The sequence below is a fragment of the Octopus sinensis genome, linkage group LG10 (genome assembly GCF_006345805.1).
Source record: "Octopus sinensis linkage group LG10, ASM634580v1, whole genome shotgun sequence".
NCBI lineage: Eukaryota > Metazoa > Mollusca > Cephalopoda > Octopoda > Octopodidae > Octopus > Octopus sinensis.
In genome coordinates, this window is record NC_043006.1 from 24,089,997 (window position 1) to 24,102,705 (window position 12,709).

The 12,709-nt window shown below is 34.5% G+C and overlaps 1 protein-coding gene across 1 annotated transcript in view; it reads left to right on the forward strand.

Moving 5' to 3' along the window:
* LOC115216476 (phospholipase A-2-activating protein) overlaps positions 1-12,430 on the forward strand; it is a 36,616-nt gene extending 24,186 nt beyond the window's left edge. The window contains exons 10-12 of the mRNA XM_029785842.2: positions 4,095-4,172; positions 6,756-6,899; positions 9,249-12,430. Coding sequence (XP_029641702.1) covers positions 4,095-4,172; positions 6,756-6,899; positions 9,249-9,829 — 803 coding nt within the window. The 3' untranslated portion in view covers positions 9,830-12,430. The remainder of the gene's footprint in view (positions 1-4,094; positions 4,173-6,755; positions 6,900-9,248) is intronic.
* Positions 12,431-12,709: the final 279 nt, after the last annotated feature.

Below are 12,709 nucleotides of genomic sequence, written 5' to 3' on the forward strand. Positions count from 1 at the left end.
ATCATCTGACATGAAGTTGTTGAATATGGTATATATGTAGCTAGTATTATTTGAGGCAAGATCTACTGTTGATCAACTTGCCTTTCTGAAATCCATAAAATATTTACTATTAAGTCATCCTCTTCATCATTTAATGTCAGTTTTCCATGCTGGCATGGGTTGGAATATCCTTGTTATTAAATATTGGTCAGGTTGTCTATGCGGGAGTCATACCCAACAGTTGGTTAGTAACATTATAGTCAACTGCTACAAATGCAAAGGTGATATCTTAGACAGAAATAATTATAGAGGCATCAAATTGTTAGACCAGGTGATGGAAGTCACAGAAAGGATCCTAGTTCAATTAATTCTAGAGCATTTGTGCCTGAAAAGCATAGAAAAGTTGTTTTTTTCTACCTTACATAACTTATCTCATCCTGGTATTGGAACTTCATTAAAATTAATATCAAGTCGATTTGTTTACCTGGTATGAATAAGGATATTCGTTCTTGGGTTCAAAAAGCAAAAGTGAATCATCACATTAAAGCACCATTAGGTACTTTTGCAAATCCTTATGCCAGATTCCAACACATTCATATTGACATAATTGGACCATTGCCTCTTGTGGAAGGTAGTAGTTATTTGTTAACATGTATGGATCGTTTTTCACAATGGCCAGAAGCTTATCCAATCAAAGACATATCTGCGGTGACTATAGCAAGAACTTTATTTACCAATTGGATGTCCAGATTCAGCATACCCAACATATTGACAACAGATCGTGGAAGACAATTTGAGTCTACAATTTTCACAGAATTTAACAAATTGTTGGAAATTCATAGAATTCGTACTACTTCCTATCATCCACAATCTAACGGTATGACAGAAAGGTTTCATAGGCAGTTGAAAATCTTCATTAAGAACTTATTCTGATTCTCACAGTTGATTAGAAGCCTTACCATTGACATTGTTGGGAATCAGAAGTGCTGTCAAAGAAAGTTTACAATATTCTCCTGTTGAACTTCTGTACGGAACATTAACTCTACCTGGTCAAATGTTTGAAGAAACCAATTCTTTTAACGGAGATATTAACAATTATGTAACCCAGCTCAAAAGATTTCTTTCTGATGTTCCTTCTTTTACAAGTAAATTACAAAATATCAAAAGTTTCGTCTCTTCCGATGTTAATTCTTGGATTCATGTATTTGTACGTAATGATGCCAGTCATCATTCACTGAATTATAAATACACTGGACCTTTTAAAGTTTTGTCAATTAAAGATAAAATTATGACTTTGGATATGCATGGTCAAAAGGAAGTTGTCAGTTTAGACAGTTAAAAAGGCTTATTTTGACCAGTCTTAATGTCACAAGAATAAAAATTTAAGCAACACATTTCAAAATATCTCCAAACAGAACATTTCACAAAACAGCAAACTTAAGGTTGAGGAAAAGATCCACAAGTCAATTTTAAAATCCCCTACCAGCAAAAAGAAAACTAAAAGTGGTAGAATTGTACATTTTCCCAAAAGACTTTCTCAGTTTGTTTGAATATATTCCTCGTGGACTTTTATGTTCCTGGAATTTTTTTTTTTTAAATAAGATTTCATAATTTTTTCCAGAGAAATTATATTGAACATTTTCTATGAATGCTGTATTGTTGTAAAACTATGATGCGTGGTTATTTTCATATGTTCAACATGTGGATACATTTGTAAATTTGTATATTTGACTTGCTAAAAATATTAATTCCAACTATGTATTGAAATATATTTGTATTATTATTTTTTTTCACAAAATTTTAACAATTTGTTTGGTTGAGGGCATATGTAACAAGTTATAATAAACCTTTATCGGTGGTAATAGGACATCATGGTCATGTTGGCTGAATAGGTATAATTGTTAGTTTCCCATTGGTTAAAATTACTGCCCATATTTGAATTCCAGCTTTCGCCAAAGAGAAATCTTTCACAAAATACAGTTCTTAGAATTCAGGTATGAGCAGTTATAAAAATCCTGATTTTTTGGAAATTAATCAGTGTTTGTTGGTTGTCACTCGATTCCACGACACTCACTCTCTTGAGATATTGGCTATTGCCATGCCATGTCTTTTATTGTTGTTTAAAACTCTTGTAGTTTAGTTATGGAAGAATTAGTTAATATAAATTTTATGTCATGACTCTCTACAACAGTCTTCTTTTGACTTATTAAAATGTACTGCAAATATTAAATGTACATAAATAAACTAATTTAGTAAATAATTTCTTTTTCTTCATTTTCATCAACCTGTTGATGAAATTTATTTCTGCAACTATGAAACTTTATTATAGCTATGAAAAAGAGCAAGCTTTATTATCTTCAACGTACATGCATGTTCAGCATCTTGGGGTGTATAATTCACTGCAGTATTTACGCAGCCTGAGTTAAGATTTGTGTATGGTGATAAATACTTATTAAGTTATAAGTGATGGATTAACCACCATAGATTTCTACTCAAGAAATAATTATATTTATTATCTCTTCCAAATTGGCGACCAACCGATATGGATTCCGAATTCTACTTGGGAGAATAATAACTGTTATATGTCCATTATGGCATATTAATTCTTATAAAGAAGGTATTACATCTGAGAGCTTTGGAGGAAGTATCAATGTTCATAGTTTTTTCAAGTACCATGACATGGTTACAAATTAGATAATTGAAATAAACTCAATGACCCAACTTGCTAGAAACTTATCTCTTTCCACTTACCCTAGATCTCACTTATTTTTATGGCTCTATTCAATACTGTTTACTTTTATTCACATTGTGTTCTTAGATTTATTTTGATATAGATGCAGTTGTGGATGTGTGGTAAGAAGCTTGCTTCCCAACCACAAGGTGCCGGGTTCAGTCCCACCTACTATAACCTTGGGGTCAACCAAAGCTTTATGAGTGGGTTTGGTAGACAGAAACTGAAAGAAACCCATCGTGTGTGTATCTTTGTGTCTATGTTTGTCCCTCCAACCCTGCTTGACAACCAATGTTAGTGTGTTTACGTCCCCATAACTTAGCAATTCAGTAAAGAGACTGATAGAATAAGTACTAGGCTTTAAAAAAAGATGTCCTAGGGTCAGTTTGTTCGACTAGAAAAAAACCTTCAAGATGGTGTTCCAGCAAATGACGGAAACAAGTAAGAGTACAAGAATATTGTTTCTTGCACTGTGTACTTCGCTAATTACTTTACTGTATTGTCTTGCTATATTCTTCAGAAATGTCCAATAGCCAACAGTTAGGCAACAGAAACAAGTTACCTGCAACTATCATGGCTATTGCAATAAATTATAAAGGCAAAAGCAATTTGTTGAATAGATCTTCTTAGTGAACCAAATCTCCAACCTCATTGCAGTTTCACTTTCCTTACATCCCTGATGCTCTTTGGAATGGCATAATTGTCACAGCTATCTTTCTTTTAAAATCAGAATTTACCAGCCACCCATTTAATATAGGAGCACTCCGTCGGTTACGACGATGAGGGTCACAGCTGATACGATCAACGGAACAGCTTGCTCATGGAATTAACGTGCAAGTGGCTGAGCATTCCACACAGACACGTGTACTCTTAACGTAGTTCTCGAGGAGATTCAGCGTGACACAGAGTGTGACAAGGCTGGCCCTTTGAAATACAGGTACAACAGAAACAGAAAGAAAGAGTGAGAGAAAGTTGTGGTGAAAGAGTATAGCAGGGTTCACCACCATCCCCTGCAGGAGCCTTGTGAAGCTTTAGGTGTTTTCTCTCAATAAACACTCACAATGCCCAGTCTGGGAATTGAAACCGCGATCCTACGACCACAAGTCCGCTGCCCTAACCACTGGGCCATTGCGCCTCCACACCCATTTAATAGATACTTATGATTAAAGGTGATGGTATTGATTTAATACATTATACTTGTGGGAGATCAGTAAAATATTTAATGTATTGGTTTTAATTCTTTTCTTCAATATAGAAATGTTTAATGTTTCCTAAATACATTTTATTTAATGTTGTTTCTATTTATTATGATTTTCTCAAATTTCTTAAAGACTCTGTTCATTATCAAAGATCTCATTATCCATATTCCACTTTTATTTAACAGAATACACTCCAACCAACTCCTTTTTTCCCCGGTATGCTTTCCTTACAGTTGATGCGGCCAATGAGAAACAAATACTTGGTAAGTTTATTTCTTAGTCTCTTTAGCTATTTTTCTTTCCATCTGTTTGTCCATCCAATAATTTTATTGGTTTCACAGTTCGGTATTATGACAACAGGATGAGCCACTGCTGAATGGGTAAACAAAGTGTCAGACTGCAAGCTAAATCTCTCTCTCTCTTTCTCTCTCTCTCACACACACACACACAGACAAGTACCCACTTGAAAGCTGGCGTTGTTGTTGTAGTGCACTGCTGAAGCATTTTTGCAAAACTTTTGTTTTGTTTTACAAGATTCCTCAAAAATCTTTGCCATTTTATAAAGCTAAATAAGAAAAGAAAATGTATCGGTTCACAAGAAATAAACATAAATAACCAACATTCTATACAACACATAAACAGTTAATAACTGCTTCAATAACTTAATCTTTTATTGGCAAGATATCAGATAAACGAAAGCAATCTCATATAGATGAAAGCAGTGCTATATTTTTGAAGCCAGTTTAGTTAAATGAAATTTGCTTCTTTAATGAGAAACCTGTTATTGTTTTTTTCTTCACAAATATTTAACTCTGAGTCAAACTTTAAACACACATAGATTTCATCTTTAACTTAGGCCAGTAAATCTCATTTGCAATGTACAATCAGATTGCAGTTCACAAAGTTCTTCCTCTTCTCAAGAAGTTAGAGTGAGCAGAAAATTCAACATATAGATCCTTCATCTGATCTTACACTTCTGTTGTAAGGGAAACAAAATAAGGTTTAGTTTGCTTCAACAGTTCTTCAAGTTTTCAAGAAGACTTGAAAACTTCTGATATCCATCTTTGTTCTTAAATTCCAGCCAAAGTTGAAATATTTTTCCGAAGATGTAGTCTTTTTTAAATTCAAGAGTTTTGTTACTTGAGACTAATACATTTTCTTTGAAGTCTTACAGTGACTTGTCCACCTTATGCAATGGAAACTGTTTGCTAAAAAGACTAACTCCTGCCTTTTTTTTTTTTATCTTCGCTCTACTTGGCAAGCTCTGTTTCATTGTTTTCTTCAAAGTATTCCTGTAATTTATCTTGAGCTCAAACACTTTTCTTAGAATTCTTTCTCAACTCAGCCACCAGATTTCTGTATTTAAGAAGAAATTTATGTGCTCTTTTTCCAGGTTTTTACACATTTTAAAACATTTTAGAGTGAACTAATCTTAGTTTAATAAAGTCAACCATTTTTGGAGCAGCATCAAAAACATTTTTCAGAGATTCTGAAATCAGCACCTCTCTGTGAAGAAATCAATGTATTGTGACAATGCTTGCATTTTCTTGTTTTACAAGAGAAACAAAACCTCTTAGAGAGCTAAATCATTGAAGGGCACCATCAATATAGATATCAGTACAGTACCATTCTTCCCTGAGAAACCTCTTGTTTTTACACTGGAGGATAAACATTAAACATTATATCTATTTCTTTGTTTGTCTCAAGAAATTTGTTGCAACAAGAAAAGTCTTTCTGAACTTGGTGTTCATTGACCAGTTTTATAAAAGCTCCAGTGGCATTTATTAGTAAGATCTATCACCTCATCGACCTAGATAGGAAAAAATTCTATTTTTCAATTTATCACACAAAACATTTTCAGCGTCATATGAGATGTCATCAATACATTAACTTATTGTTTTGCTTCAAGTAGAACATTTTCAATTTCTTATAATGATCTTGTCCTAGCATCTCACCTGCTAAAATTTTTACATGCTGGTATTTTGCTAAGTGTGAGATTTTGCCTTTTCTGTGACATCATTTGTGCAAGCAAATTAGCTTGCTTCTAGAGTCTTTTTACTGATGCTGATTTTACTTTTTTAAAAATGCTGTACTCTGTTCACTGTGAGTTTTCAATAGCCTTTTAAAATTAAAAGCACTTTTATTTTTCAAGATGACTGATTTGTCATTAAGTGTTTTTGCCAGCCTCACCTGGCCCCCATGCCGGTGGCACGTAAAAAGCACCATCCGTCCATGGCCGTTTGCCAGCCCCGTCTGGCACCTGTGCAGGTGGCACGTAAAAAGCACCCACTACACTCACAGAGTGGTTGGCGTTAGGAAGGGCATCCAGCTGTAGAAACACTGCCAGATCAGACTGGGCCTGATGCAGCCTACTGGCTTCCCAGACCCCAGTTGAACCGTCCAACCCATGCTAGCATGGAAAGCGGACGCTAAATGATGATGATGATTGCTGCATTTGAAAGTTGTTTAGTAGTAACTGCATAAAACCTCACTCATAGAGATAAAGAGATTAGGCAGACATATAGCATCTGTATTGTGCACCACCCTTAGAAGATAGGCAGATACCATACTAGCTGCCTTATGCTCCACTCAAGAGGATGAAGAAGTAGCAGACTAACTCCTACTCCAAGGAGTGTAGAAATTAGATAGATATTATAGAAGCTAAATTCTGTTTCATGCTCAGGGGTTAAAAGGTTAGATTGAAACCACAACAATGGCCTATGATCTGACAACTGAAAATGATGCATCTACTTGAATTAGCATCTATAATAGCTTCCATAGAAATGTATATCTATCTCTATATTTTAAAAATTCTCATTTTATTGTAATTTACTTTTTATCCTTAGATAAGCTGCATGAGTTCAACAAGAAAATTGGGCATCTTCAAATTCCAGAATCTTCTATCAATGAACTTTCACCTCTGATCTTAGGAAAATCTTCTACACCAGAACTATTGACAACTTTAAATTCACTCTTGAAATGGCCTAAAGGTACATTAACTTTTTTGTTTTAATATTCAATAAGTATAAGCATGGCAATGTGGTTAAGAAGTTCGTTTTCCAATCACATGATTTCAGATTCAGTCCCACTGTATCTTCTATAGTCTTAGGTCAAGCAAAGCCTAGGGCTATAGTAGAAGCGGATTTGGTAAACTAACTAAAAGAAGCTTACTGTGTATGTGTATAAACATACTATATAAATCAGAGTGCAAGCTTATTTTGGGTTGTTGCCTAAGGAGAAAACCTTGTGGCAAACAGCTACACACACAATCTGTTTGGTTGGCCTGGTGGCAATTAAGAGATGGGTGAGAGATGTTACAGGAAGAAAAGGAGCAAGCTAGAAAAAGGCATTTGATAGGGTACCAAGGAAGGTGATTGAGTGGCCATTGAGGAAGAGAAGTGAACTAGAGGTGATAGTGAGGGCAGTGATGAGTTTGTATGAGGAGGTAAAGACAAGAGTTAGTATTGGATTAGTGCTGTCGGAGGAGTTTGCAGTGAAAGTTGGTGTGCATCAAGGATCTGTGTTGTCACCGTTGTTGTTTGCAATAGTGGTTGATGTGGTAACGAAGAGTGCAAGAGAGGGATTGATAATAGGGATAGTGTATGCGGATGACCTTGTTCTGATGAGTGAGATGATGGAGGGATTGAGGGAGAAGTTTTGGAAATGGAAGGTGTTTGAAAGCAAGGGTTTGAAAGACAAAGGTGATATTGAGCAGTGTGGAAGGAGAAGTGTTAGTGAGTAAGGTGGATCCATGTGGTGTATGTGGGAGGAGTGTAATTGCAAATGCAGTGTTGTGTACAAGATGTGAGAAATGGATTCATGGTAGATGTATGAAAATGAAGAAGGTAACCCCAAGACTGGCGAGAGAGTTTGTTTGGGAGGGCTGGCAGAACCAGTGGAAATGTTGAGAGGAAGCTTTATGCTAGGTTCTGAGAAGCTTAAACATGATAAAAAGAATGGGAACAGTTTCTGATTGTTACCTCATTATAGAGACATATGCATACAAACACAAGCATCCTATCATTTCATTATAATGTTAATGTGACATCTGTAAAGTGCACAGTTACTATATAAAATGTCTGGCAATAAACGATGTAGTATGAAAACATTTAGTAAGTACCATGCATACTGGATTATTTGTTGTACCAAGCTTGGGACTGCAATTGATTTTGGATTCTAGATTTTCAAATTTTCTGGTTCATTCAACTTTTACTTCATAATTGTCACCTAAAATAGGATTTTTATATAGTTCTATATTTAAGAGATGAGGATTTATGTACATTATTTACATTCAACGGATATTTGTCCTCATCTTGTTTGTTGCTAACACGTTTCGGCTGATATACCCTCCAGCCTTCTTCAGGTGTCTTAGGGAAATTTCAAACGTGGGTTCTCATTCCTAAGGTAAATTTCAATGTTGTTGTTGTTGTTGTTCAGGTCACTGCTTGGAATCAAACTCGGAATCTTGGGGTTAGTAGCATGCACTCTTAACCACTACGCCATATGTCCATGGGCATATGGCGTAGTGGTTAAAAAGCCTGGGGGTATATCAGCCAAAATGTTGTATTAACAACAAACAAGATGAAGACAAATATCCGTTGAATGTAAATAATGTATGATTTTTATATGTTTACCATCTACCTCATGGAAATGTAAACCCTTTAAGAAGGGGACAATTCTGTAAAAAATAGTGAAGGAAATAAAGAACAAACTTGTATTTATGACTTCCTTTGGCAACTAATGTCTTCCCAAACAAGTTCACTTGTCCTTTCTTCCTTCCTTTCAAAGTCAATAAAATAAATACCAGACTAAATACTGTGAGTGATAAAAACAACTAAAAATTATTGAGCATGATGCTCTAGCATGACCACAGTCTTGCAGTAACAGAATAAACAAAAAGTGTAGTAGGTCTGTAAAACAACTGCATTTATTTTTCTTGGTAACTATTTTCAATTTGTTGTTTATGATGGTTCTGTGAGCAAGTTTTGTCCTTTGTTTTTACAAGGGGGTACCCTTCTTTCTTCTAACCTTGAAGCAGACCAAAGGATATTAAACACAGTGGCAAATATTAAAGTTTGAACTAACGATCAATTGAATTAGTAGTCAGGAACATTACTTCAAGTATTTGTAAAAATCTAAGCACAAATTTACTTGGAGAGGTGACTAAAAGAATTACTTGAGGCAGGTAATTATTGATATGGTTTTTTATTGTCAAATAATTCTGCTCAAGTCTGATTGAATGTAGCTGTGTTAAACAGTCATTAAATGATATAATATAGTGATTAGTGATCATTAGAAGTAATGGCATTAATTAAATGTAATTATTTTCCTTTTTTCAGATTATATTTTCCCGGCACTGGATGTTTTACGAATTGCAATTAAATCAGAAGCAGTGAATCAATATTTTTGCACTCCAGGAAATGGCAAGGAGATTGTTGAGTTTCTGAAAAATATGACTGACTCTGAGCAGCCAAATGCCAACAAAACTGTAGCTTTACGAATACTGGCTAACGTCTTTGTACAAAAACCTGGAGAAACAGCCTGTCTCAGTGAAAGGGATTCAATTTGGGTGTTACTTAGCAATTGCATACCTGGTGCAACTAAAGGTATCCAGATTGCTTTGACAACAGTGCTTTTGAATTACTCAATCATCTACCTCAGTAAAAACGACCATGATGGTAAATCTCAATGCCTGACAATCACTAAAAAGCTCTTTGAGGAAGAAAAGCTAGATCAAGAAGCTATATTCCGTCTTTTAGTAATGCTTGGAAACCTATTACATAATGATGAAGTAGCAGTTGGTATTGCAGCATCTTTAGGATTTGAGAAACACATTCAGCCATTGCTGGATACTAAAATGAATGTTGAAAAAGTCAGCAGTTGTGCTAAATATTTGCTGGAAAGGTTGAAAGTCATGTAAAACAGATTATTTCAATTTATCAGTGACTGTCTTACAGAGTTTTACTCTACTTCCTTGTTTTAACATCAGACTGCTTAAGTACACTTTATCAAATAAAGCTATTTAGTAAATTAATGGTATCAAAAGGCAAAAAGAAAATAACATCAGCAATTAAATAAAAATTATTTCTTAAAATATCAAATCTATATATAATTTATTCTATAATCAAGAAAAGAATTTTTTTTTTTTCCTCTCTGATTGGTGATGTGAAATTTAACAGTGTACATTTTCTGGAATGTTAGTAAACCAAGAAATAAATACATAAATTTGGGGGTTTTACTTGTTTGGCAAATAATTTGTTCTGGGACTGTGTGTAGAATCTGAAATAATTACTTCTTGGTAGTCATTGATAGCCATTTAAAACATGTACGTGTATAGGCAATGGCAGGCTATATGTGGTTTCAAGTTCAGTCTCACTGCTTAGGACATTGGGCAAGTGTTTTCTACGATACATCTGGACTGACCAATACCTTTTGAATGTAATTTGTTGACAAATTATTTGCAAGTCTGTTCTGTAGGGTGGGGTGCATGCTCATATATGCAAATGTTTATATTCCTTGCTGACATTACAACTGGTTGCGTTACATTTTCAAAGACTGGTGCAATAAAAAAATTTCTTTGCTTAAAAAACTGGTTAGAGTTGCTGATAGCAAGGTCATTTGGCCATAAAGTACTGCCTTCCATTTTATGCTCTTGTAGAAAATTGGGTATTATATGAAAGAATGGGGGAAGATTATTAGCTTTAATTAAATTTTACTGAGACTGAAACATACAGATATGTCTTTGTAGACAACATAGAGAAGGTTTATATCCGAAGAGTCAGATTTTGCATTGTCAACTTGTATGAAGCAATCCATTTAACATTGATTGTCCTTAATAAAGACAATCAATTGTTCAATAAGTTGGAACTCATTGAACACAGCATCTCACTTTGAAATCAAAATCAACAATTTCATACTTTATTCTTTTACTTGTTTCAGTCATTTGACTGCGACCATGCTGGAGCATCACCTTTAGTCAAACAAATTGACCCCAGGACTTATTCTTTGTAAGCTTACTTATTCTATCAGTCTCTTTTACCAAACCACTAATTTATACAAGTTCATTAATTATTCAAGAAGCTTTGTAGAGTGGAAGGAATAGTAAATTTCTAGATGTGTTTGAAATAACATATACATGCTAGGTCACACTTCAATAGAATCTCTGCATGAAATAATACTTTTGCAAGTTCAATTCCTGCATAAACACTCATACATATCTGTTAATAATCAGAATTTAAACTTTATTGTCTAAATAACTGAGATGAGTTATTAATAAAATTATAATTGTTCATAGTCTTAACCTTTTCTTCAGAGAGGGGAAACGTTTTTAATATCTGGTTGTAGGTGCAGACATGGCTGTGTTGTTAAAAAGTTTGCTTTACAATTTGTTTTGGGTTGAGTCCCATTGCAAGTGTCTTCTACAACCTCGGCTAGACCATTGCCTTCTGTTCAACTTTGATTGAACAGAATTTGTACAGGAGCCCATATGTTTGTATGTGTGTACATGCATGTGTATTTATGTGTGAAGCAAGTATGGTCTGTTGGATATGTGACATTAGTGAGTATGAACAGTGTAGCAAAAACGAACTGAGAAAAAGCTGGATATAAGAGGACTTGGATGTAGTGTGCAAGAAAGAAGTCAGCATTTATACCAAAGATGACACCTGTATAAGAAATACAGGACATTCACAGTGGATAGAAAACTCTGCAAAAGAAGATTTAAGAAAACCTCAGACAAACAGAGATTGATCTTGGGGTGCTGAACCTCAAAAAAGGGTTGCAACACTTAGCAATACAGCACATGGGAAGACTTTCTCTCCTATGCAAGCATGACATGTATCAAAATGTTAAAATGATAGTGGTGAAAGCTGGGAGGTATGTACAGCTACATTTGGACTTATTGCCCAAAAGTTAACTTTCCATTTGCTGCCTATATTTTAGCCTGTTATTCAGGATACTCTTGTTAAACTTTCATTTGTTCTTTGATACCCTCTCATGTTTCTGTCACTAATCTCTGACACTCTCCCCTATCCACTGTATCATCACTTAACTTTTCCCATCTTGCTTTTCGATATCCTCTCATCTCTGTTGTCATTTTGTTTCTTACATCATGTTCACTTCTGTCACTCATCCCTCATTCACCCATCTTTTCACTCACACTCTCTCATGTCCATTTACTGTACCATCACTCAGATTCACCCCATCATCATGTTACCTTGAACAGAGATACTTATAAGAGTACAAGGCAAGCTCATTAGTGCTGGTGCCACTAACACACTCTGTGAAGTGGTTGGTGTTATTTTTGTGTTGAATAAATAAAATTAAGCAATTTATGGCATACTTACTATTTATGAAAGTTGAAAATCGAAATTTGTAAGCAATCATCTTGATGTTTGGCAAAAAAAATATTGAAATTTTTAGGGGGAAAAGTTTTTCCAGAATCATTTTTAAATGTGGAATCCCAAAAGCAAATTTTTAGGAAAAAAAAACGTTTAAAACAAAAAATTTAAGTGGGGAGAAAAAAAAAGTTGAAGATCTGTTTATTTTGACGAAATCATTTAATTTTTGTTGTAGAAAATAGATGAATCCAAAGAAAATATTAAGAAAAAAAAAAAAGGGAGGGCTATTCAATACGTCTGTTTGGACATTGCCAAGTAGTTTCAATATTTCAACTTACATTTTATCTTACACCAAAAGAATGCACTTAGAAGGGCAGCAGGACAAAATACAAATTTTCTACTTTTTGGTGGGTTTAGCTGCTCCATTTGCACTATGGTAAAAATGATATTGAAAAAAAAAC